General features: G+C 37.6%; 1 protein-coding gene across 1 annotated transcript in view; it reads right to left on the bottom strand.

Annotated features, from left to right (window-relative positions):
- The window catches only part of chrna8 (cholinergic receptor, nicotinic, alpha 8), a 157425-nt gene extending 135495 nt beyond the window's left edge, over positions 1 to 21930 (bottom strand). The window contains exon 1 of the mRNA XM_056460106.1: positions 21828 to 21930. Coding sequence (XP_056316081.1) covers positions 21828 to 21900 — 73 coding nt within the window. The 5' untranslated portion in view covers positions 21901 to 21930. The remainder of the gene's footprint in view (positions 1 to 21827) is intronic.
- Positions 21931 to 23024: the final 1094 nt, after the last annotated feature.

Here is a 23024-nt window from a genome sequence, read left to right as displayed (position 1 = left end):
GTGACGTAGGAGTGCAGTTTTCCCCGCCCACCGAATTGACTGACAGGCGCCGTGTTTCTATAATAACATGTATACACATATCCACAGAACATTTTTTGCCAATAAACTGGGATTAAAATAATTGTTACAACTTTCTGTAATCTTTCTGTAATCGTATTTAAAACAGAGCATGTTTTAATAAAGACAGTGAAACCACTATTTAATTCTTAACCACTATGATCACCACAGCCACATAGTGTCAGTAAATGCTAATATGTGTTTGTGTACTGCAAACGGCATTTGTGTGTGACTCATCATTTCAGAAAGGCTTGAATAAACTCCGCAAATACATGAAATAAACTTACTTGCTATTTTTGACTAATGAGTTTGACTAATGACTTTCAGCTGAGTCTTAGTCTGTCTCTGTCACTGTGTTGTTTATCTGACGAAATGCATGATGTGAAGCAGACACATGGGAACGATGGGCAGGGAAAAGCAGCTCATCTGCATTTAAAGCCACAGGCTACAAAAACAGCTACAATATATTCAGACACCAAATGGCATATTCTGGAGACTATAATAAATAATCTGATTGGTATTTTAAGCTGAAATTTTACAGACCTATTCTGGAGACACCAATGGCTTATTTACATCTTGTAAAAGGGGTAGGGGTTTTAGACTGAATTTCTCAACCATTCGAAATGCCACAACCATGCCAGCTGGACATAAAGAACTTATAATGGGCATTGTGTGTTACAATTACAACTGCTTAAAAACTCCTGTCTGACTTGATTTGATGTGCCAATTATTTTTTCATAACCAGATATGCCAGTTTTCTCCCAACAACTGAACAAAACAGCCTCACAGAGTAACAGTTTACAGGTGTTCATTCACTGTAAGAAAATTAAATAAATATATAATAATAATATAATAATAATAATAATAATAATAATAATAATAATAATAATAAGTAAATAAATAAATAAATAAATAAATAAATAAATAAATAAATAAATAAATAAATATATTTTTCTGCCTCACATTTTTTTAGTTGATTTAAATTACTTCAAACTTACATCAATCAAACTGACAAAAATATTAAGGTAATCTTTGTAAAATTAAAAGAAAAAATAGGATGAAATCTTATTATTTTATTAAAATAAGTCATTTTCTTTTCACCTTAGTCCCTATATTAATCAGGGGTCGCCACAGCAGAATGAACTGCCAACTTATCCAGCATATGTTTTACGCAGCGGTTGCCCTTCCAGCCACAACCAAACACTGGGAAACACCCATACACTCTTGTATTCACACACAAACACTACGGCCAATTTAGCCTATTCAATTCACCTATAGCGCATGCCTTTGGACTGTGGGGGAAACCGTAACACGGGGAGAACATGTAAACTCCAACTGAAATGCCAACTGACCCATCCGGGCCTGAAACGAGCGAACTTCATGTTACCCACTGCGTCATCGTGACCTTCTATTAAAATATGATATAAAATTATGACAAAAAACATGTCCCGTCATGGCTTTTTGTCATATTTTACAGTAATTGGCTCGGAACAGTAACGTTTTATTTTAGTCTAAAACATTAGTCTGTTTAGTAAATATTTAATTGAGTGATGTGCATTTGTATGTGGGTGAATAAGTGATATTTGTACAGAATGTGTGATTTAAATCATCCGTCTGAAACCATGTTTTAATAACTGAAATATAAAAACAGACAGATTGTGGTGAAACTTATTAATAGGCACATTGAACAGCTTGTTATACAGTATCCTCGTAATTGGTCAGAAAGAATTTGAAAGCAGTGTTTGCCTTTGATTATGTAGATTGCTGACCCACATGAGATGTGAGATTTGTCTTATTTCTCTCCTCTGACGACTGCTGACTTCTACTCTCATTTACGCTGAAGGCGAGGCATTTGGCAACTCAAATGAGTCTAGTGTTAACATACTGTAGACTTGATTGTGAAATGTCTACATCAGATCTTCGGTTTTCCACATTACTTTAATTCACCCTTAGAAAAAGTATTTAAGCCTGAGGGCTGATGCAGTCAGGTCAGTGGGATTCAAATGTGATAGAGACCAAAAAAAACTGTGCTGGTTTGGTCTTATACCATTTCTATCCTGGCCCCAACTATGGCACATAAAACGCCCTTAAGTTATCTTCGTTAAATTTCATTACTTATTTAAATCCTTTTCCCCACTGGTTGGTACACTCTTATTACTATGTATGTGCCGTCATTGATTACTCCATAGCTCCAGGCTAACAAACTCATTTTCTTCGTGAGCACAAGATGTTTAGAAGATAAATAAGGCAATAAAATGGTTAAAATATACGGTAAGGCACTAAAAAAGCAAAGCAAACAAACAAAAAAAGCACTTTTGGTTATGCGTCTTTGTGGCTATTTTAAAATATTTTCCGTTAAAGGAAACATATCACACATATCTAGACCTTTTCTTATAATCAATGCATCTACCAACCCAGAAACAGGAAAAAGAACAACCCAGTAACTTTGATTTGTTTTTCTTCTCCAAGCATGTCGAAAAGTGCACAGTGATGGATGTTCATAGGCGACTCTCATATGTAGAATAAAGTCACATGCAATGCTCAGGTGTGAGTTTTTTTCACTTCAACAGAGTGTAAAAATCTTGATGGTTCTGTGGGTTTTGTCTGCCCAAACTGATCTTTATTTTATATTCTATAAGTCAGGTGATTGGCTGGGCCATTCTACAGGTTGAGTTTCTTTCTCTGAGACCATTTGAGAGTTTCTTTAGCTGTGTTTTGGATTATTGTCTTGCTAAAACGTCTACCCTGGTTTCATCTTCATCATGTAGATGTTGGACTGAAGCTGTTAATATTAATTTACACTGATAAAGAACAGAGGGTTGCTGAATAGCTACTGAGAGATTTCAGCTGCTGTCTGGGCTTTCACTACCTTTTTTCACCTCCCTTTCTTCATGTGTTCAATACTTTTTTCCTGTGTCATTTTATTTTATTACACATAACTTCATTTGTAAACTAATTAGATTTGTTTTCTTTGCATATATTGATTTATTTGGGTGTTACCAACATCTAGTGAAAATTTCAAGTCAACAGCACCTTAAAAGATACGTTTTCTGAAAAAAATTGTGATGTGCAGAATACTTATTTCCCCCATTGTGTATATATAATACAATGTAAATCCAAGCATAGGTGCATGTGTCATATCTCAGCCATTTGAATAATAGCTGTGAGTTTTACCATAACAAACAAACACAAATGCCTAGAGCTACACATAATAAAATTCATCATCACAGGATTATAAATAGGATTGAGATCATCAGATGTGTACAGTACACCATTTCAGAAGTTTTACCATGGACATGAACGTTAACAATATACCACCAAAAGCAACATATGCCAACTTAACCCTGCAAACAACTTGATATCTGTGACTAATCTTCAAACATTTTTTAAACACGAGCAAATAATTAGCTTTTTGATGAGTATCCTCATTTGAAGAGGGAAGAGAGAGCGCATTTAGTCAAACACCAATCACAATTCAGTTACCAAACTGCATTTTTTTTTTTTTAATACTGTCATTTCGGCTTCTTCCTTCTGACAATGGCTTGGGCCAATACGAGACTCCCTGATACATAAAAATGTGTCAGTCACTTAGAAGGGTCTTGTAGAGGTTGCACAGCTCTGGCCCATTATCTTCTCACCAACGCTCAGAATCAGCTCAAAAATTATTGCTATCTGGGCTTTATGAATTTTCAGGATCTTATCTATTTTAAATAATAATAAATGGCAAATTTAGGCTGTATTGGAAAGAAAGAAAGAAAGAAAGAAAGAAAGAAAGAAAGAAAGAAAGAAAGAAAGAAAGAAAGCACATTAATAAGAGCAGCATATGAGAAGTTTGATACAGTACACCTGATAAAAAGGTAAAATAGGCACTTTTCTCAAAGAAACCTGAATTTTCATGTTATTTAGATAGCTGAAGCTATCAATTTTTAATTATTTGTGTAGCACCCCATCTAAAGTGATAAGCACCAACAAATAAATAAAAAATAAAAATAATGACACTGCCACTTCTTGTGTCACTAATTCAATATTGTTTGTGAAGGTGCTTGATTACATGCTATATGATGTATGTAACTAAAGTTACCATAATATCAGTATTTATGGAGACCAACTCTTTAGAAAATTCCCAAAAATGTTTTCTTTCTCTCCATTACAACCCTGGTTTGAACATGTAAGTTGCTCTCTGCTACGGGTATTTAATGTCATTTTGTTCACATGATATTTGCTTGTTTTTTATTGTGTCAGAATAGAGGGTATGCACCTCCTTGAGTGGCAAACTATTCTAAAATCCGGCTTGTAATAGCAGCAACTGCGAAAATGTCAATATAACAGACAATTATCAATTTAAATTAAATTTAGCTGGACATAACAGCTGAGTACCCTATAATTATAGTAGCAACAAGCAAAGTGCTTTTCTATTATTCGGTGGTATTTCCATTTGTATCTCACATTTAAAAACAACTGGAGTTAGCCAAAGTGATTTCCAAAACAATTTTCTAACAGCAAAGTATGACAAAGAAAAATTTGTATTAAAAAGTAGCTAAATATAAGATATAAAATCATCAAATAATGAGGAATATATTCTTCTCTCAAATGCTGGGGGCATATCCACTGGGAGTGCTGAATGCATTTGAGCAGGCTCAAATTGACAACAATGCTGTGGTGCATTTTGAAAAAAATTATAAAGAGGTACAGCTTACTCTTACATGCATTTTAAATGCGACTCGTGGCTGCTCTATGTTTTTTAACTGTATATATTCTGATAGCAAAATGTAGACTAGTAACAAACCATCAAAGTGCAGGAGAACCAATGATGCTAATACTGTCACGGATTGGCCAGGCTCTTCCACCAGCATCACGCAAAGATCACCATCACCTGAGTATTAACCACACACAGCTGCACCCAATCACTCATAGTCACTACATAAGCACACACCTCACTTCACTCAGTGTCTGGTCTCGTTCCTACGAAGCGGACTCTGAGTGAACACCTCCTGGTAATCACTAACCCTCGATATCCGTATATTGTACTTATCTGCTCTCTGTCTCTCCTAGTTTGTCCAGTGTTCCCGGTATCCTGTTTGCCTTGTGTTTGTCGTCAGTCTGTCTTCCCCGCAAGCCCTCTGGTGTGTGCACTCGGTCTCCCTCAGTATCAGTCATCCAACCTGCCACCAAGGATCTCTACGAACAACCAGACTCCACTCACTTCTCCTCCATTCTACTTATGTGCTTAAATGTTGTAAATAAACATCGTTAATATCTCACTCACCTTCCTTGTCCGTCTGCTTCCCGTAACAGAAGACCGGACCACTACAATCAACAGCATGAGCACTCACGATCCCATTCAAGAGTTGGTGGACTCGTTGAAGAGAGTTTTATTGCCATCTACTCCACTTCCCGAAGCACCACCATCACCGAGCACTTCTTCACCGTCCACCCACTCATCCAGTCCCATGGCTCGACCAGCGCCCTACTCTGGCGGGGCGGAGGAGTGCAATGGATTTCTTTTGCAATGTTCTCTCATATTCACCATGCAACCTGAGTTATATCCCACAGATCGGTCCAAAATCGCATTCATCATCTCCCTTCTCTCTGGATCGGCTCTTCGGTGGGCGGAAACCATCTGGCAACAGTCTGGGCCGGTAACCAGCTCCATTCAAGCTTTCATCAAGTACTTTAAGGAGGTTTTTGGTCGTGCAGATGTCGAAGTAGCAGCTGGAGAACAGCTATACCATCTCAAACAGGGAGCCATGTCCACTCAGGATTATGCGCTCCGGTTCCGTACTCTGGCTGCTGCTAGCGGATGGAATGAGCGATCTCTCATCACCACCTACCGGCTCGGACTGGAGCCCAGCCTCCGACTACAGCTAGCAGCCCTCGACGATACCTTGGGGTTGGAGAAATTCATCCAACTATCCCTCCGCTGTTCCGATCGTCTGAGGGTATACCAGCACGATCTTCCACCTGTTCCCCAAGCACTCCTCCGTTCGCCAGAGCCAGCAGTCCCTCCAGAACCTGAACCAATGATCGTGGAATCTGGTAGACTCACCATCACTGAGCGACAGAGGAGGCTGACCCGGGGTCTATGTATGTACTGTGGTGCCGAAGGACATGTCAGGCTGGACTGTCCCATTCGTCCAGCACGTCCCTTGGTGAGTGTATTCAGTTCCCCCATTGAAAAAATGCATCCTCTCACCACCAATGTCCAGTTAACTACCCCTTCTGTATCTGTTTCAGTCACGGCCCTCATTGACTCCGGGTCAGCTGGAAATTTCATCTCGTACGCCCTCTGTCGCCAGCTCCATCTTAACACCGAAGCCTCGACGCACGTCTACCAGATCCAACCCATAACCAACGCAATCCATTCCCAGGCACGTATCCATCGCAAATGTGAACCTATCTATCTCCAAGTGGGATTGCTCCACAAGGAGGAGATCCAATTTCTGGTTCTGGAGGGTGCATCCATGGACATCATTCTAGGGCGCCCGTGGCTGGTGAAGCACGATCCCATCCTCTCTTGGGGCACAGGAGAAATAAAGAAATGGGGTGCAGACAGCAAAACCAGATGTTTTCCCGACCTACCTGTTCAACTTCAGAAACCACTTACCATCTATGTCACGTCTGTCGAAAGTCCAGTCAATAAACAATCCATTCAAATCCCGAAGATCTACTCCACATATGAAGACGTTTTTTTGCCCCAAGAGAGCTTCCCAGCTACCTCCACATCGGCCATGGGACTGCGCCATAGACCTGCTGCCAGACGCTCCTATGCCCAAAGGTAGGATCTACCCGTTGTCCCTTCCGGAAACTAAGGCCATGGAGGAGTATATTCAGGAAGCACTGAGTCAGGGGTATATCCGCCAGTCCACGTCACCCGCTGCCTCAAGCTTTTTCTTTGTGGCCAAGAAGGATGGAGGGCTGCGTCCTTGCATCGATTACCGAGTTCTGTATCAAGGAACAATTAAGTTCCGGTATCCCCTTCCTCTCGTCCCTGCGGCCCTGGAACAACTCACTCAGTGTCCGGTCTCGTTCCTACGAAGCGGACTCTGAGTGAACACCTCCTGGTAATCACTAACCCTCGATATCCGTATATTGTACTTCTCTGCTCTCTGTCTCTCCTAGTTTGTCCAGTGTTCCCGGTATCCTGTTTGTCGTCAGTCTGTCTTCCCCGCAAGCCCTCTGGTGTGTGCACTCGGTCTCCCTCAGTATCAGTCATCCAACCTGCCACCAAGGATCTCTACGAACAACCAGACTCCACTCACTTCTCCTCCATTCTACTTATGTGCTTACATGTTGTAAATAAACATCGTTAATATCTCACTCACCTTCCTTGTCCGTCTGCTTCCCGTAACAAATACACAGTATTGTAGTTATAATGTTAGGGGTGAGGTTATGCCCGGTGGTCCCATTGAACTACCATCTCAGCATGCACAAAAAAAATCCTGAACACAGAATTTGGAATAAACTGTTAATGGTTTAATTTTGTTAATTCAGTACAACATGCTTCAAGTTATTTTACTGTAAATGTGTCTCAACAACACATTTTTACATAAATTATAATGTGTTTTCAAAGTTAATTATATAATTTGTGACCTTAGAGTTGTCTGAATAACTGTTAGCATCAGGCATATATAAAAGTAGTGGTAGAAAAAAAATCTACTTGCTACGTTTTGCCTATATCAATCAAATTTGTAAAAACCCTGTCAGTCTAATCTTCTATCTATCCATGCTTTGTGTTGCATTACTGATTAGAAAACCTGTTTGTCATGCCTACTGTAACATAAGACTATCCGTCCCACCTATTGTACAATGGATAACAGATTTCTTTTTGTTGTTGGGAAGGCTGACTGACAACTTTGTAATTGCATACAATATGAGAAGGTATTATATCTAAGATGCATTCGCTTAAGTATATAACAAATTCTTTTGAAATTTTCATGGTGTTTGCGAATGCTGATCAGGGGTGCATTTCCGAAAACCATCATTAGCCAACTAAAGCCAACTAAGATGGATTTCCCAAATCCATCGTTCCAAAGAACATTCGCAAACGGCGTCACAAACTTGTACCTTTAGAGCTGTAGTTACAAGCATAGTTCATGGCTGTATTCTATTCCCAGTTATTCCCCTATGTCCTACCGTTTAGAACGCTCCAACATTTAAAGTTGGAATGAAAGCATTAAAGTCATCCTCTTAGGTGTAATTTGCTTACAAATATTTTTTTCAGTTCAGTTTTAGCGATCTTCATATTGACAATTGCGCTCCCCTCATAGTGCACTTTGAAAACATTTATGCCATTTTGAATGCAGCCGTGGCTCATGATGACAGCTATAGGTGACCTATTATTTGAAAGTGGAATTTACATTACGTCTCCAAAGCTTGTGAAAACAAGAATATACAGCATAGCATACAGGTATGTTAATAGTTTTAATTTCTATTAGGTAATTTATTAAAAAATGTATCTGTACTGTATATGACATGGGCCTGTTGATTAGAACATTTCTGCAGTGGTTTGAATATGTCGAATTGTAAAAGTAGACTTTTACAATAAATAAAATAAAACAAAATAAATAAACAAGATCCTACTTAATAATAATAATAATAATAATAATAATAAATAAACTAAATCCTACTTAATAATTACAACAAAAACAACAACAGAAACAATAATAATAAAATAATAATAATAAATAAACAAAATAAATAAACAAGATCCTACTTAATAATAATAATAATATTTTATATAATATATATTAAAATTATTATTAATATTATGTTGGATATTTTTATTTGTTCATTTTATTATTATTATTATTGATTTATTATTATTATTATTAATTTATTATTATTATTATTATTATTATTATTATTATTATTATTATTAAGTAGGATTTTTTTCGTTTTCTTAATAAATGGCCCACTGTAATTTACAACAATTAACCTATCCCAATTTATATAATTCACATATGAGATTAGAATACATGTTAGCTAAGTGCTTTTAAGTTTTAGAATAGAATATGGAATATTCTCAATAATATTTGAAAAGGAAACATTTGCCCTATATGTGCCATTTACATGCATTTATATACAAAATGTCGCTTTTGACTATGGAGGTACGACTGCGCTGGCTGACTGTATCCCTGCTCATAGTATACTATATAGTCTTTATACGTCACTTTAGACAAACTATACATTTGGAGAATGAAGTGCGGCTGCAGCTGGAAAACAATGTTTTAATGCACTGCAAACGACGAAGGCGCATCGCACGTCACTTCAGGAGGAGGCGTGAATAATTTAGCTAAACTGCGACATGGTCATCTTCCGGAAATATTACCAACGATCCATGAGATAATGCCCCCCCTCTATCTCTCTCTCTCTATTTAAAATTGGTGGCAAAGCGCTGTCAACAAATATTTTCTTATACATTCCATAATGCACAGAGCATCAGCCTACAGCAGCTGGATTGGTCCAAAAAGGCGCAGTACTTTTTGCGGTTGGGTCTATTTTAAATCAGATCATATTCTTACCACGAACTAACAGCTCCAGAGTTCATTTGAAAGCCTACCGAGACCACCTCTTTAAGGACTTTTTGGTCCGCTTTTGGTGCGCAGTCGAGTACGATTGCTACATTCACACCCGCCCAAATGAATCGCACCAATTCAGGTAAAAAGAACTCTAGTGCGATTCAACCGAAATAAATATGACAGGTGTGAAAGCACCCTAACATTCATTCATTTTCTTTCAGCTTAGTCCCTTTATTCATCAGGGGTTGCCACAGCGGAATGAACCACCAACTTATCCAGCATAATTTTTACACAGCGGATGTCCTTCCAGCTGCAACACAGTACTGGGAAATATCCATGCACTCTCATTCACACTGTTATGACTACCAGCGATCTAGCGGCTACAAATCCGCCATTTCATGGACTACAATATTCAGTCATGCACCACACACACACAACCGGTTCTTGATCCTGACTGATAAGACTCACACAGCAGATGCTGCTCAAAGACTGATTACAAGGACTATAAATATTGCACAAACACACACATTGTTGAGTCTTGTTATACTGTTGTGAACATTACGACGTGTTTTCCTTGCCTAGTTTTGTCATGGTTTTGACCCCGATCTTGTTTGTTTATGTTGCCTGCTGCCTGCCTGTACTGACATCTGCCTGTTATTTGACTACGACTCTGGATTTCCAGTGTACATATGTTTGCTCCTGTGTTGACCATTGCTTGCCTGACCATCATGCTAATAAACCCTGCATTTCGATCTGCACCCCTGTTGTAAGCGTCACTGTCACGTTACACACACACACACATACACTACGACCAATTTAGTTTATTCAATTCACCTGTGGGGGAAACTGCAGCACCCGGAGGAAACCCACCCCAACACGGGGAGAACATGCAAACTCCACACAGACATGCCAACTGACCCAGCCGGGACTCCAGTGTTAAGCACTGAGCCACCATGTCACCCCTCAGTCTAATATAAACAACTAAAAATGGTACACAAAAGACTTACTTACAAACACAAATGACAAAGGAAGTGGATAAATAAATAAGGTGTGAAATCACAAGCTGAGCAAACAGAAGCTGTGAAAGACTGTAAAGTGGGGCAGAGTGATATTACATATTTAATCAGACTGGAACAAGTCACTTCAGCCTGCCTGGGAAACAAGCACTCGCTGAACTTTTCCTCACACCTCACTTGAGCGCTAGCAAATAGTGCTAACAACAAACAAGAAGACTCCAGAGGGAGAGACTTGAGGCTATGAGATCAGCAAACTCACAGAGACTCTCAACACAACGCTGATTGTTGTGATGGGTGATTTATTGAATTCCATGCAAATGCTGAAACATAATAGCAAGGAGAGTTCAATGGAAGCTTTGTCAAAGTGGGACTGGTCAAAAGAGAAAGCAGGACATAATGTGAAAAGAGGTTGAAAAGAAAACGAGAATGCTAAGAATAGCGAGGGGGAAAAGGAAAGTACAATAATCTCAGCTGATTTTGCTTTAGGATTTTACGTTGAATATCAAATGGCGACACAGTACAGCAATTGCTTATTAAACAAAATTAAAGAGCCCCTAATAGCATTATAAAAGGTCATATTTTAGTTTTGGGGGTCTTCAACAACAGGCTGATACGTGTCACAATCTCACTCTCTATAACGCACTGGAATCACAGGAGTTTATCAAAAACATGTATAACAAAACAAAACAGTGGAATATATACACATAGGAGCACTGGGTTCTTCGGCAATGACATCACCACAACACCAGAATCACAATCAGGAATGATGTTTGAGACCAGACAAGGGACTAAAGCAAACTAATGGCCCGTTTCCACTGACTGGTACAGTACAGTATGGTACTGGTCGGTACGGGTCACCTTTATCAGGCTTGCGTATCCACTACCAAGGGTACCATTTTGGTGGGATTGGTGTATGACAGAAGGTTTCAGTCGACGTCATTCTCGCTTGAATAAATGTCAGTAAAGCTGTACAGGTCGTTCACAAATCATATGAGAAGCACTTCTCACAAAACAGATGACCCAGTCTGTTGTGATTGGTCGACAGGAACAAACACAACACACAGTTGGCTATACTGTGGTGTTGTTGTGAAAATGAACTTTAACACTTTATTCTCCACAGCCGCATGTCTGGCCATCTCTCAGTGATAGTAATCTTCACGTCATGATCAATCTCATGATCCTTAGTCATGAGCTAGTGTCTGAATTGAAAGGCTCGTTCATGTTTTACCGGACATAATAGGTATCGTTTCATTTTGACATTGATACAAACAGGCAAAAGATCCGGATAAATGACAAATCATTTTAATTACTCTCAGTAAAACCTTTCATTTTTACCAATATTTTTAAACAAGGTGCATTTTCATATTTAACCCTCAGCTGGATGTTTTCATTCACTTAGAGCTGCGTTACACACTCCATAGAAGGTCATTTTCAAAAACCCATAATAGGGGCTCTTAAAACCTAAATAAGCTCATTACAATAAAATGTATCATTAACAAAACAATATATTACTGTAAAGCACCAGCAGCAACTTATTTATTAATTTGTGTATTATATTATTATTATTATTAGTAGTAGTAGTAGTAGTAGTTGTTGTAGTAGTGGTGGTGGTGTTATGAAATAATAATATGAATTATAATATTATGAATGAATAAATAACATTATGATAAAATGCTTCTAAATGCTTTACTCTCAAGTTTGTGCCATAATATTTCGAAGAGTGATTGGGTGAAATTACTGTTGAAATTAATAAATTATATTAATCAAATGTTGCCTTGAACTTAATATAATATGTCGGTCACTTTATTTTGATGGTCTGTTTGTTGAATTTAAGTTACATTGCATCTACATGCCAACTAATTGTCATTAGATTATAAGTAGGTTGGGGTAAGGGTTGAGGTTAGGCTTAAGGTTAGTGACATGTACGTGTAAAGTTTCTTATAGTCAGTTAAATGTCTGTTGAAGGAGCAGTATCAACAGATACTAAGCAGATAGTCTACTAATACACAAATAAAGCATCAAAATAAAGTGTTACCCATATTTCAACTTACATTACAATAAACTGGCCAAAAACATCAAGTTGAATAAAAAAAGTAACATATTTCACTGATTATAACAGAAGATTCTTTTTGTCAGAACATTTTACAGTACAATGAAGTTAAAAAGTTTATATAAAGCTATAATACCTTTCATGATTATGTTTAGTTCTATTATTTTAATTTAATTGTCATTATATACTTTATTACACATTTTGTTTTTGGTTTTTGGAGAATCATTATATTAAAGTGAGAAAAAAACATATGCCTCTGAGAAAAAAGAACAGTTCTTAAGAAAGAGAGATAAAAAAAAATAAAAATAATATTTTTTGCCCTTTTTCTCAAGCTATTCTTTGTCTGATTGTATCCTCTGCCAGAAAGCATGAGATGGAGATGTTCTTTGCATTGTGTGTGTTTGCTTACTCACAGTCCAGGCCTTTTATGGGGAATTCTCTAAGTATGATTATGGAGGCACATCTTAGATCAGCATCAGAAACGTTGTAAATTCGCTTTAATCTTCTGGTACACTTGTATGTGAAAAATGACCCATTTTATTACTCTTCTTCTCCTCTGAGGATAAAGAGCAAATCTTTTTTTGTTTTTTTATGGAAGCCTGATCAGGAACAAGATATTCTTTGACTCAAACATCAAATCATCCGGTCTAATAACACATCAAGTTACGCGTTGGGGGAAAAGTGAGTGAGAAAAAAGGGAGAGAAAGAGAAAATCCCTGAGGAATAAATGGGTCAGCACACTCTGGATTGTGTTATATTCCAGATTAGCGATGGCTTTAAAAGCTGAATGGCTATCACACCACTCTTTCTCTGATGAAAAACAAGATATAGAGGGGGGAAAGGGCTAAAAAAAATCCACTTTTCCAATAAATTCATTCAGTAATGGAGGTACTGCGCTAACGAGGGCATGAGAAAGAGAATTGGGGTGAAGAGACTCACCCCGAAAAGCAACTAATCCCTTTTTCTCTCTCTAGAATCCAAAGAATGTAACCCACTTTATGTTTAGTGATTTATAAACTAACCACATGCTTATGATTGACATGGCTGGTCCCGCATTGGCTAACGTATGATTCACCAATCAGACGATTACTAACTTAGTATAAATAACCAAAGAGTCTTACCATAGTCATTTTCATCTTGAAGAATCCTCCCTTCAGCCCTCTCCCCCCTCTTTTCCTTTATGGGGCAGCACGGTGGCCCAGTGGCTAGCACTGTTGCCTCACAGCAAGAATGTCTCTGGTTCGGGTCTCTACCAGGCCAGTTGACATTTCTGTGTGGAGAAATTCATGTTTTCCCCGTGCTCGCGTGGGTTTCCCCCAGGTTCTCCAGTTTCCACCCACAATCCAAAACATAAGACATAAGTAAATTGACTAAACCAAATAAGCACCATAGATGGATTTCAACCAGCACCATATAGCAATCATTAATCAGCGGATGGGGGTTCTCGAGATCTACCTGAGCTTAAACTCTCCTCTCGTCCAGCAAATGGGATGGAGCCCCGGGCTCGAGGATCTTATGAGCTCAGGGCTCTCTCCCTGGACAGCATGCCAAACACGCTTTATAATCAATTATCAGCTAAGTGTGGACTCTTGAACTTTACATTAAATTTACAATATATATGCATGTATACACAAATGCAAATTAACTTAAATCATTTCTTTTAGATTTTTCAGCTCTGAAGAAATTGTATTGAGTCAAACTTAGACAGTCTGTAATTTGTTAAAAGCAGAGAAAAAAAAACAATGAATGTCACTTCTGTCATTAAATTTAATCATTAAAATGTATAAACATAAATATGAAAGCTGCTGATGTTTTTCAAACATTAGTACAGTAATTGTGGATGGCATATAAATGTGTTTTTCCCTTCTCTTATTTTATATTGAGTTTCAATGAGAAAAGTTTCTGCTCCACAACATTAGGCAAATCAGACTTCTATCCTGACTGACTGCTGCAGTGATTTTACCTACTCTATATGCACAATCACCCTTTGAAAATGATCCAGATGACGGTGCATTTGCTCTTCAATAACCCAAAGAGAGCGCATGTTACACCTCTCTTTGTCTTACTCTACTGGCTGCCAATTGCCTCCAGCATTAAGTGATGATTGCATACAAAACAGTCCTTGGGTGTGCACCGAGAGTTATGGTATAAAAATATGCCCGCCAGAACTTTTGCTTCAGATCTGGGAATATTCTTCCCAACTAAATTACATGTGATTAAGAAAGGAAGGAAAGGAAGGAAGGAAGAAAGGAAGGACAGAAGAAAGGAAGGACGGAAGAAAGGCAGGAAGAAAGGAAGGAAGGAAGGAAGGAAGGGTGGTACGGTCGCTTAGTGGTTAGCAGCACTGTCACCTCACAACAAGTAGGTCGCTGGTTCGAGTCCCGGCTGGGCATTACTGTGTGGAGTTTTCATGTCCTCCCCATGTTCACAAAGGTTTCCTACGGGTGCTCTGGTTTCCCCCACAGTACAAAGACATGCACTATAAATGAACTGAATAAACTAAATTGGCCGTACTGTATGAGTGCATGTGTGAATGTGAGAGTGTACAGGTGTTTCCCAATACTGGGTTGTGGCTGGAATGGCATCCGCTGTGTAAAACATATGCTGGAATAGTTGGTGGTTCATTCCGCTATGGTCACCCCTTATAGGGATGAATGAATGAATGAATGAATGAACAAATGAATGAATGAATGAATGAGCACTTGATACTGTCACTTGGGAGCACTTGATACTGTCGATGCACCTTAAAACCAAACTTTTTTAATTGTCTTCCTGTTGTCTCATACTCTCACCTACAGCCTTGTGCTTATTTAATTTTCTGTTTTCATTTTAATGTTTTAATTTTATTGTTTTCATATAACTTGTAAACAATATGTAAGATCTGTTTATTAAAATATATCTAAAAAACACTAGAATTGTGTTACATATTTTATTGACTCATCTGCTTGCTTTTCCCAAATGTTTCCAAAAATGTTAAAATCCAGAGTAACAAGCTATTTTAACTATTGACATTTAGCCTTCTTCCCCACATGATGATGACTGTAGGAAATGGAAGCAGTTGACTATGGCATAATAAAAAATGTGATCTTGTTTTTCTTCAATGGCTTTTAGTTTTGACTTTTTACTTTTGAATATGTTAGCTCATACATGAACATGATTTCTGCAGTCCTGTAGGATGCAATAAAGGCAACAACACCAATGATTCCACACTCAGTCAGGGCATCATCAAATGATGCCTTTGTTTGTTGGGAATATGCACCCTCTAATACCATTCTAAACTCCTGGTATAAACAACGTCCTGGGTTATCTTGCTTCACTGCTTATAATTTTCCCAGGGGCAGCATGGTAGCTTAGTGGTTAGCACTGTCGCCTCACAGCAAGAAGGTCACAAGTTCGAGTCCCAGCTGGGCCAGTTGGCATTTCTGTGTGGAGTTTTCATGTTCTCCCCATGTTCGTATGGGTTTCCAGTGCTCCGATGTCCTCCCACTGTCCAAAAACATGCGCTAGAGGTATATTGAAGAAACTAACTTGGCCATAAGAGTGTATGGGTGTTTCCCAGTACTGGGTTGCAGCTGGAAGGGCATTCACTGCGTAAAACATATGCTAAAATATTTGGCGGTTTATTCCGCTGTGGCCACCCCAGATATATATGTTTAGTGGCTAATTCGTATGAATTCGTACAAGTTCAGTCGTACGAAATTGAACAATTTTAAAAAGGAGGTGTGGCACCTAACCCCACCCCTAAACCCAACCGTCATTGGGGGATGAGCAAATCGTACTAAATTGTACAAATTAGATGGTACAAATTCATACGAATTAGCCACCAAATAAAAATGTTACGAATTGCCGTGAGATTGTGTTGGAAATTTCATACTGTGAAGCAATCCTTAACCCTGTGGTAATGTTCTATTTTGGAAATTTTGTAGTGCCAGTGTCATTGATTTGACAAATGAGGCACACAGACTTTTTGTACAAATGCTTTCAAGCTGTATTGTCAGAGATCGGACAGATTTGAGAATTTTTTGTTGATCTCTGCCAACACCACTCTACAACACCTCTAAACAGGAAGAAGGCGGGTTTGTCACTTTTTGGGGTTCCCCTGACACATTTCTGTTGTGGTCTGTGCTATTTGCAGTACATTTCTGTATTCACATGTGTTGTCAGCTGATGATTTTGTCATACTGTTTTTCTATTTGCGTGTGCTTTCTTAACTTGCAGTGCATTCGAACTCTCTCAGCCACTGTATATTACATTCTAACACCACTAAATATCCTACTGAACAAGTTTGACAATACAAAATAGGGTTAACAAAATAAGTACGGTTCTAATCCTGCTCTGGAGGAGGGTTTTATAACCCTGGTTAAAAGTGGTGATAAACTCATTTCTAATTAGGTGTGAAATGTGGAAATAAAAAGCACTGGTTAAAACAGCAACTAAAAATGAATAAATGCAGTGAAATAAAATCCAGATGTTTGTGTTAAAATTGTTTTTTTGTTTTCTTTTTCAAAAAAAATTTTTAAAGCAGGGTGTTAAGTCCTGTCTATGGAGATTTACCCACCCAATTACTCAGTCCTATAATCTAATTATGTAATTAATCTCATTATCTAAGTCTTCTGGAAGACTTGATCATTGGTTATGTCAGGATTGGAATTGAATTCTGCAGAATCTTCAATAACAGAACTGAAAAAACCTCTGAGGCGTCATAGTGGCGCAGTGGGTAGCACTATCGCCTCACAGCAAGAAGGTCGTTGGTTCAAGCATCAGCTGGATCAGTTGGCATTTCTGTGTGGAGTTTGTATGTTCTCCACGTTTTCACGTGGGTTTCCTCCGGGTGCTCCTGTTTCCCTACACAAGTCCAAAGACATGCTCTACAGGTGAATTGGGTAAGCTAAATTGTCCGTAGAGTACAGTATGTGTGTGAATGGGACTGTATGGGTGTTTCCCAGTGATGTGTTGCAGCTGGAAGGGCATCCACTGCGTAAAACATATGCTGGATAAGTTGGCAGTTCATTCCGCTGTGGCAACCACAGATTAATAAAGGGACTAAGCTGAGAAGAAAATGAATGAATGAAATAACCGCTGGAAGGCATTTGTGCTCAAGGATACTCCAGGATATACTCGCAGCTAACATTTTTTTGCTATTGTTTTCAAAAACACTAGATATCTTGAGCAAACTTTAGTAAGTCTAGTGAGTGCCCAGTGCATACTACTATTTAATAAATTGGTAAATTTGTGCCTTCTGACTTCTGGAATTTGTATTGTGTCCAATCAGTTAGAATGAAACAGGCGTTTGCAATTTTTTTGTGAAAAAAAAGTGCATCAAATGGTCCAGATGGTGTGTTGTATACTCTGGAGAACTAATGTAATTTATAACGATTTTAGGAGAGGCACCTTTACAACAGCTGTCTTTGTTTCAGCTAATTGTAACATTTTAACAGATCTAAACCCAAATCAAAAATCTAATTGGATTAACCATGAACAAAAATCACAGCTGATCTATGCTTTTAAAATTTATTTTAGCAATTTCAGCAATCAATTAATAAAAAAATCAATCATGGAAAAAGGACTGTAAAAGGCAGGTGTAGTCTGGGGGCCTGCATTTTGAGAGGGTCCTCACAATTACTACAACTTACCTTCCACTCCTTTCCCATTCCAGGACACAATCCACCTCTAAATACAATGACCTATTCCATAAATTAGGGTCCATTTAGAAATTATTTACTGGAATTAGAAGCTCAGATATGAATTACACTGAACCCTATTAGAATGTCAGTGGTCAGTCGTGTCAATGCACATTACTGAATGGCTATGTCTGTGCTACTTAAAATACATTTGAAAATATTTCTTGTTTTCTACATGTTGGCCATCAACGGACAATGCATTATAGCTTTGTAGAGCATTTTAAAGAGCTTCAGTTAAATTAACAAGATGGACATTGGACATGATTGAACATGATTTGTCAACATGGACAAAAGGTAAAAAAAAATCATATCAAAATCAAAAACATATTAGTGCAAACATGAGATGGATTAACAATCTGACGGCCATTCATAACTTTTTGATTTAGTGGCTAATTCGTATGTTCAAACGATCTAATTCGTACAATTTAGTACTATTTGCTCATACCCCAATGACGGTTGGGTTTAGAGTGGGGTTAGGTGCCATGCCTCCTTTTTAAAACGACTAAACTCACATGAATTCGTACGAATTAGCCACTAAACTGACAAAACGTAAAATACTTAAGTTTTCTCATGGGATCAGGCTGGATGGATACATTTAGAAACACCTGGACACCCTAGCAAGTGGTGTTTTATTTTGCTAATAAGCCTGATAATGTTATTAATACAGCCTCTGCATTAAGTGACCTTACTTATGTATTACCAATGAATCACATTCAAGGAATCATTCCTAACATTTTGATTTAGTAGCTAATTTATATAAAACTGTACAAGCTCATTCCCACAATTTGCTCATACTAAAATGTTGTTTGGGTTTAGGGATGTTTTTTTAAATGTACATTTTCTTACAAATGAACGCATATATGAATTTGTACAAATTGACACTTTCTGACATGCAAAATAAAGATCAAGGTGTTTTTACTCATGTGCAGTAACATGATTTTATTTGTATTTTTATTTTGTAAGAATTTGCATACAAATTAATGTCGACATTGCCTATATGTTCCAATAAAAAGCTTCCAAAAAGCTTTGCAGCTTTTAGTGCTCTTTTGCTATGATTATGAAAGTCAAAAAAATTACACAATCACTAAAGAAAATTTAAGAGTGGTTGGTTCACTCTTCCATAGGGGTTCAGGTCTAGCCTACTTTATATTCAAGTCTGTCTTTTTCAGTTTCTTACTGATTCAAAACATAACACTGCCATCACCCACCCCCCACCCCCCTCTCTGTAATCTACATGCTGGCCATTTTCTCTTAGCCAGATAGTATAAGCTGCTGGTCTATGGGATTTTAAGGTCAGGGTATAAGTTCTAACTCTCCATGATAGCCAGGAGTGTGCTGTGAATATTGTCTGAATGTCAGATAAAATTACATTTCTGTAGGCTATATTTATATTTATATTTATATTTATATGGCATTTTGCTGTCAAAACAACAAAAACCCATTAGTATATACCTGCTTTCAAAAGCACTGGTTCTCACATATGTGTCAATTTTAGAGCTTGGTGACATTACCATTGTTCTGGTCCACAGGAGAAAAAAACCCAGCAAATTTATTTCAAATGTTGGTGAGGAAAGTATACACAGTTACAATCCGTACTAATTAAAAAATTAGAGGCAAGTTTATATGGATTTATTAGAATTATTTTTTTGGATTCTCCTCACTTACTCTAGGGATTGAGCTATTTTGCTGTTTATTTAATTTATTCAAATTACATTGCATGAATTAATTTAAATTCGCTTCTTCGTCAAATTGTTTTTTTTTTCTATTAGTTAAGAAGAAAACAATGCCATTATTAAAAAACCTTTTAAAAACTTTTTTCTTTTAAAGTTATTTTAATTTTGTTCATTCATTTTCCTTCAGCTTAGTCCCTTTATTCATCAGGGGTTGCCACAGCGGAATGAACCGCCAACTTATCCAGCATATGTTTTACACAGTGGATGCCCTTCCAGCTGCTGCCCAGTTCTGGGAAACATCCATACACACTCATTCACACTCATACGCTATGGACAATTTAGTTTATTCGGTTCAACTATGCCGCATGTCTTTGGACTGTGGGGGAAACGGGAGCACCAGAGAAAACCCATGTGGACATGGGGAGAACATGCAAACTCCACACAGAAATGCCAACTGACCCAGCTACCCGATCCAGCTACCTTCTTGTTGTGAGGCAAATTAATTTATAAATTTGTATATTAATTTTTTAAAAAAAAAGTCAAGAGTGGCCCAGGAATCTGTGTGCAACTGTTCTACCTTTTAAAGAAATCTGCAATCTCAGCCTTACAGTTTTACCATAATTGGCTCAGAGCTGATCATAGCCATAAACTGAATTAATTTAGCTGAAATATATGGCGCTGGGTGAAAGTGACCCCTGTAAATAGTTTAGGGGAATCCCAGACCTTAAATGGTTAGAAGTAAAAAAAAACACACACACTGCATGTCCAGACAAAATCAATCAAAAAGCTTTTATCTTTTTTCTGGTTGAAGGGGAGCAAAGAACACAAGGAGGCACCTCTTTCATGTATTAGAAACGGAATGTATTACATCCAAAAAGTCAACATAAATTAAGTTTTGTACAGCTTATTTAATTTATCAGTTTATTTTTCAGAGCAATTTCAGTGCTGATCTGAGAGTGGTTGATACAGTAAAAGAAAGTGTTTTTTGTTTCGTTTTTTGTGATTGAATATTAGTACTCTTGGAAAAACGAATCAGACTATCAATCCAACAGCAATGGGACAATTCACACTTCATTTTCTACACTCCTGTTTACACAAATTATTGATGCTTTGTTTTCTTGTTGAACTATTTTCTGTGCTAGCGAATAACTAACTCTGTCCGAAACCTGTTAGAATAAAATGTCATTCAGATACATAATCACTAGAGCTTATTAGATGTATTGTGCGAGACGATAATTGAATGTATGAAAAGGAAGTCGTCGCGCATACAAACATGCACTTGATGCGCGTGCATACACTCAATCAATGTACCTACTCCTATAAACTCCTTTTCAATGACAGGTTCTGGAGCATTTCTTCCGTCCCAGTCCTTGTCATTGTTGCTCACATCTCATTCGCGTATTAGTGAACAGCAAGATCTAAGGATGTTTTGCGGTATTTTTGTCAGTTCTCATGCGTCAGAGCGATCATGCCAGATGTTACGGGGTTTAAAGAGGTCGGGATGCTGCAAGGCAAATCGCACAGACACTGTACACAAGCTGTACACAAAAATAAACACATGCTCATTTCTTTTATACTGTGAAATGACACAAACTCGGTTAAATATAACAAGTCTAAGTAATTATTTTGTCATATTTTATTAAAGCTTATGTATTATACATTAGGCTATGTAAGTTGCTTTTTATAACATCGCTGAAGTAGAACATATAATAAATATAATGCTGAGTGAGTTCAATTTTATCATTACAAATCTAAACATACTTGATAAGGCTATAAACAAATTGCTTTAGATTAATTATAATGAAAATTAATATATAAAAAACAACACCTACCTTTAATACAAAATGAGGTCCATATAAAAATTCCAAGATGTAGAAATCCAATACATTTTTGCTTCTGCATCATTCTGTTCTGTGAAGTTGTCCTTATACACAGAAGCCGACGAAACTTTAGTCTGTCAGCATCCGAAGCTTGTGTTCTTGGGTAGGAAACACTTGCGCGCGCGCCCTCCTCCTCTCTCCCCTTTTCTGTCCCTCTATCTCTCTTTCTCTCCTGTTTGCTTTTAATTTCTCAAACACAATCATTGACCGACCGCACGCCAGAGCAGTATGTCCATAATCAGCATGCTATTTTTTTAAATAAACTGGTCCATTAACTGTATATTCTGTGGTTTAATCAATCTCATCCAAGAGTCTAATCACTATGCATTACAATGCATAAACAATTTACGAGATTGGTGCGCGCTCCAACATTATGCGTAAAGACGCCATCTGGACACGCGTTATCTGCATGAATCATTTTACTCTACCACTAACTGTGGATAATACGCTGCGAGCACGACGTGACGGATGTAAAATCTACATTTAAAGTATCGAATTCGAGGGGAGATTTAAACACCTCTTATTGGGTAATGTTCTTCATGCATCATTATTTGGTTCAGTGAGGATTTATAAATGTGTTTGTAGTCCGAACGCATCATCAGGTGTTTGCAATCAGTGCTCCAAATCTAAAGTATTACCTTCCTCTGCTTAATTTATTTTAGAGGTTAAAGACGTTAATCAGTAAGCAGAAGGTCGCTGTTTTAATACTGTGAAGTTTAATTTATGATTCCCGTCAGAATGCGCAATTGAGCAAAGCACTAAAGGCATAATCCTCTCTACACCCAATGGAAATTTGCTGTTAAAATACTCATCCTTAGATCACTCAAGATGTAGGTGACTTTAAAAAAAATCTCTCCAATAAATAGATCTATACTATCAAAAAGGCTTTGGATTGAAAGTCATAATGCAAGTAAAACATTTTTGCAAAGACATTTCATAAGATTAATTAATTAATTGATTAATTAATTGTTTGTTTGTTTGTTTGTTTTGCTCAAATTAGCTGTGGACTTGCATGTATTAAATCACCACAAAGATAGCACACGTCCATCTGCACAAAATTGTAAAGAGGTCTTTAAATAGGTATATTTCGTTTAGAAAACATACTGTGTGTAGAAATTTTATAAACCTCTTTAAAGGGTCTGTTTTGTG

This window comes from Danio aesculapii, chromosome 1 (assembly GCF_903798145.1).
Source record: "Danio aesculapii chromosome 1, fDanAes4.1, whole genome shotgun sequence".
In the NCBI taxonomy this organism is placed as follows: Eukaryota; Metazoa; Chordata; class Actinopteri; order Cypriniformes; family Danionidae; genus Danio; species Danio aesculapii.
This window is presented reverse-complemented; position numbering and strand designations above follow the sequence as displayed.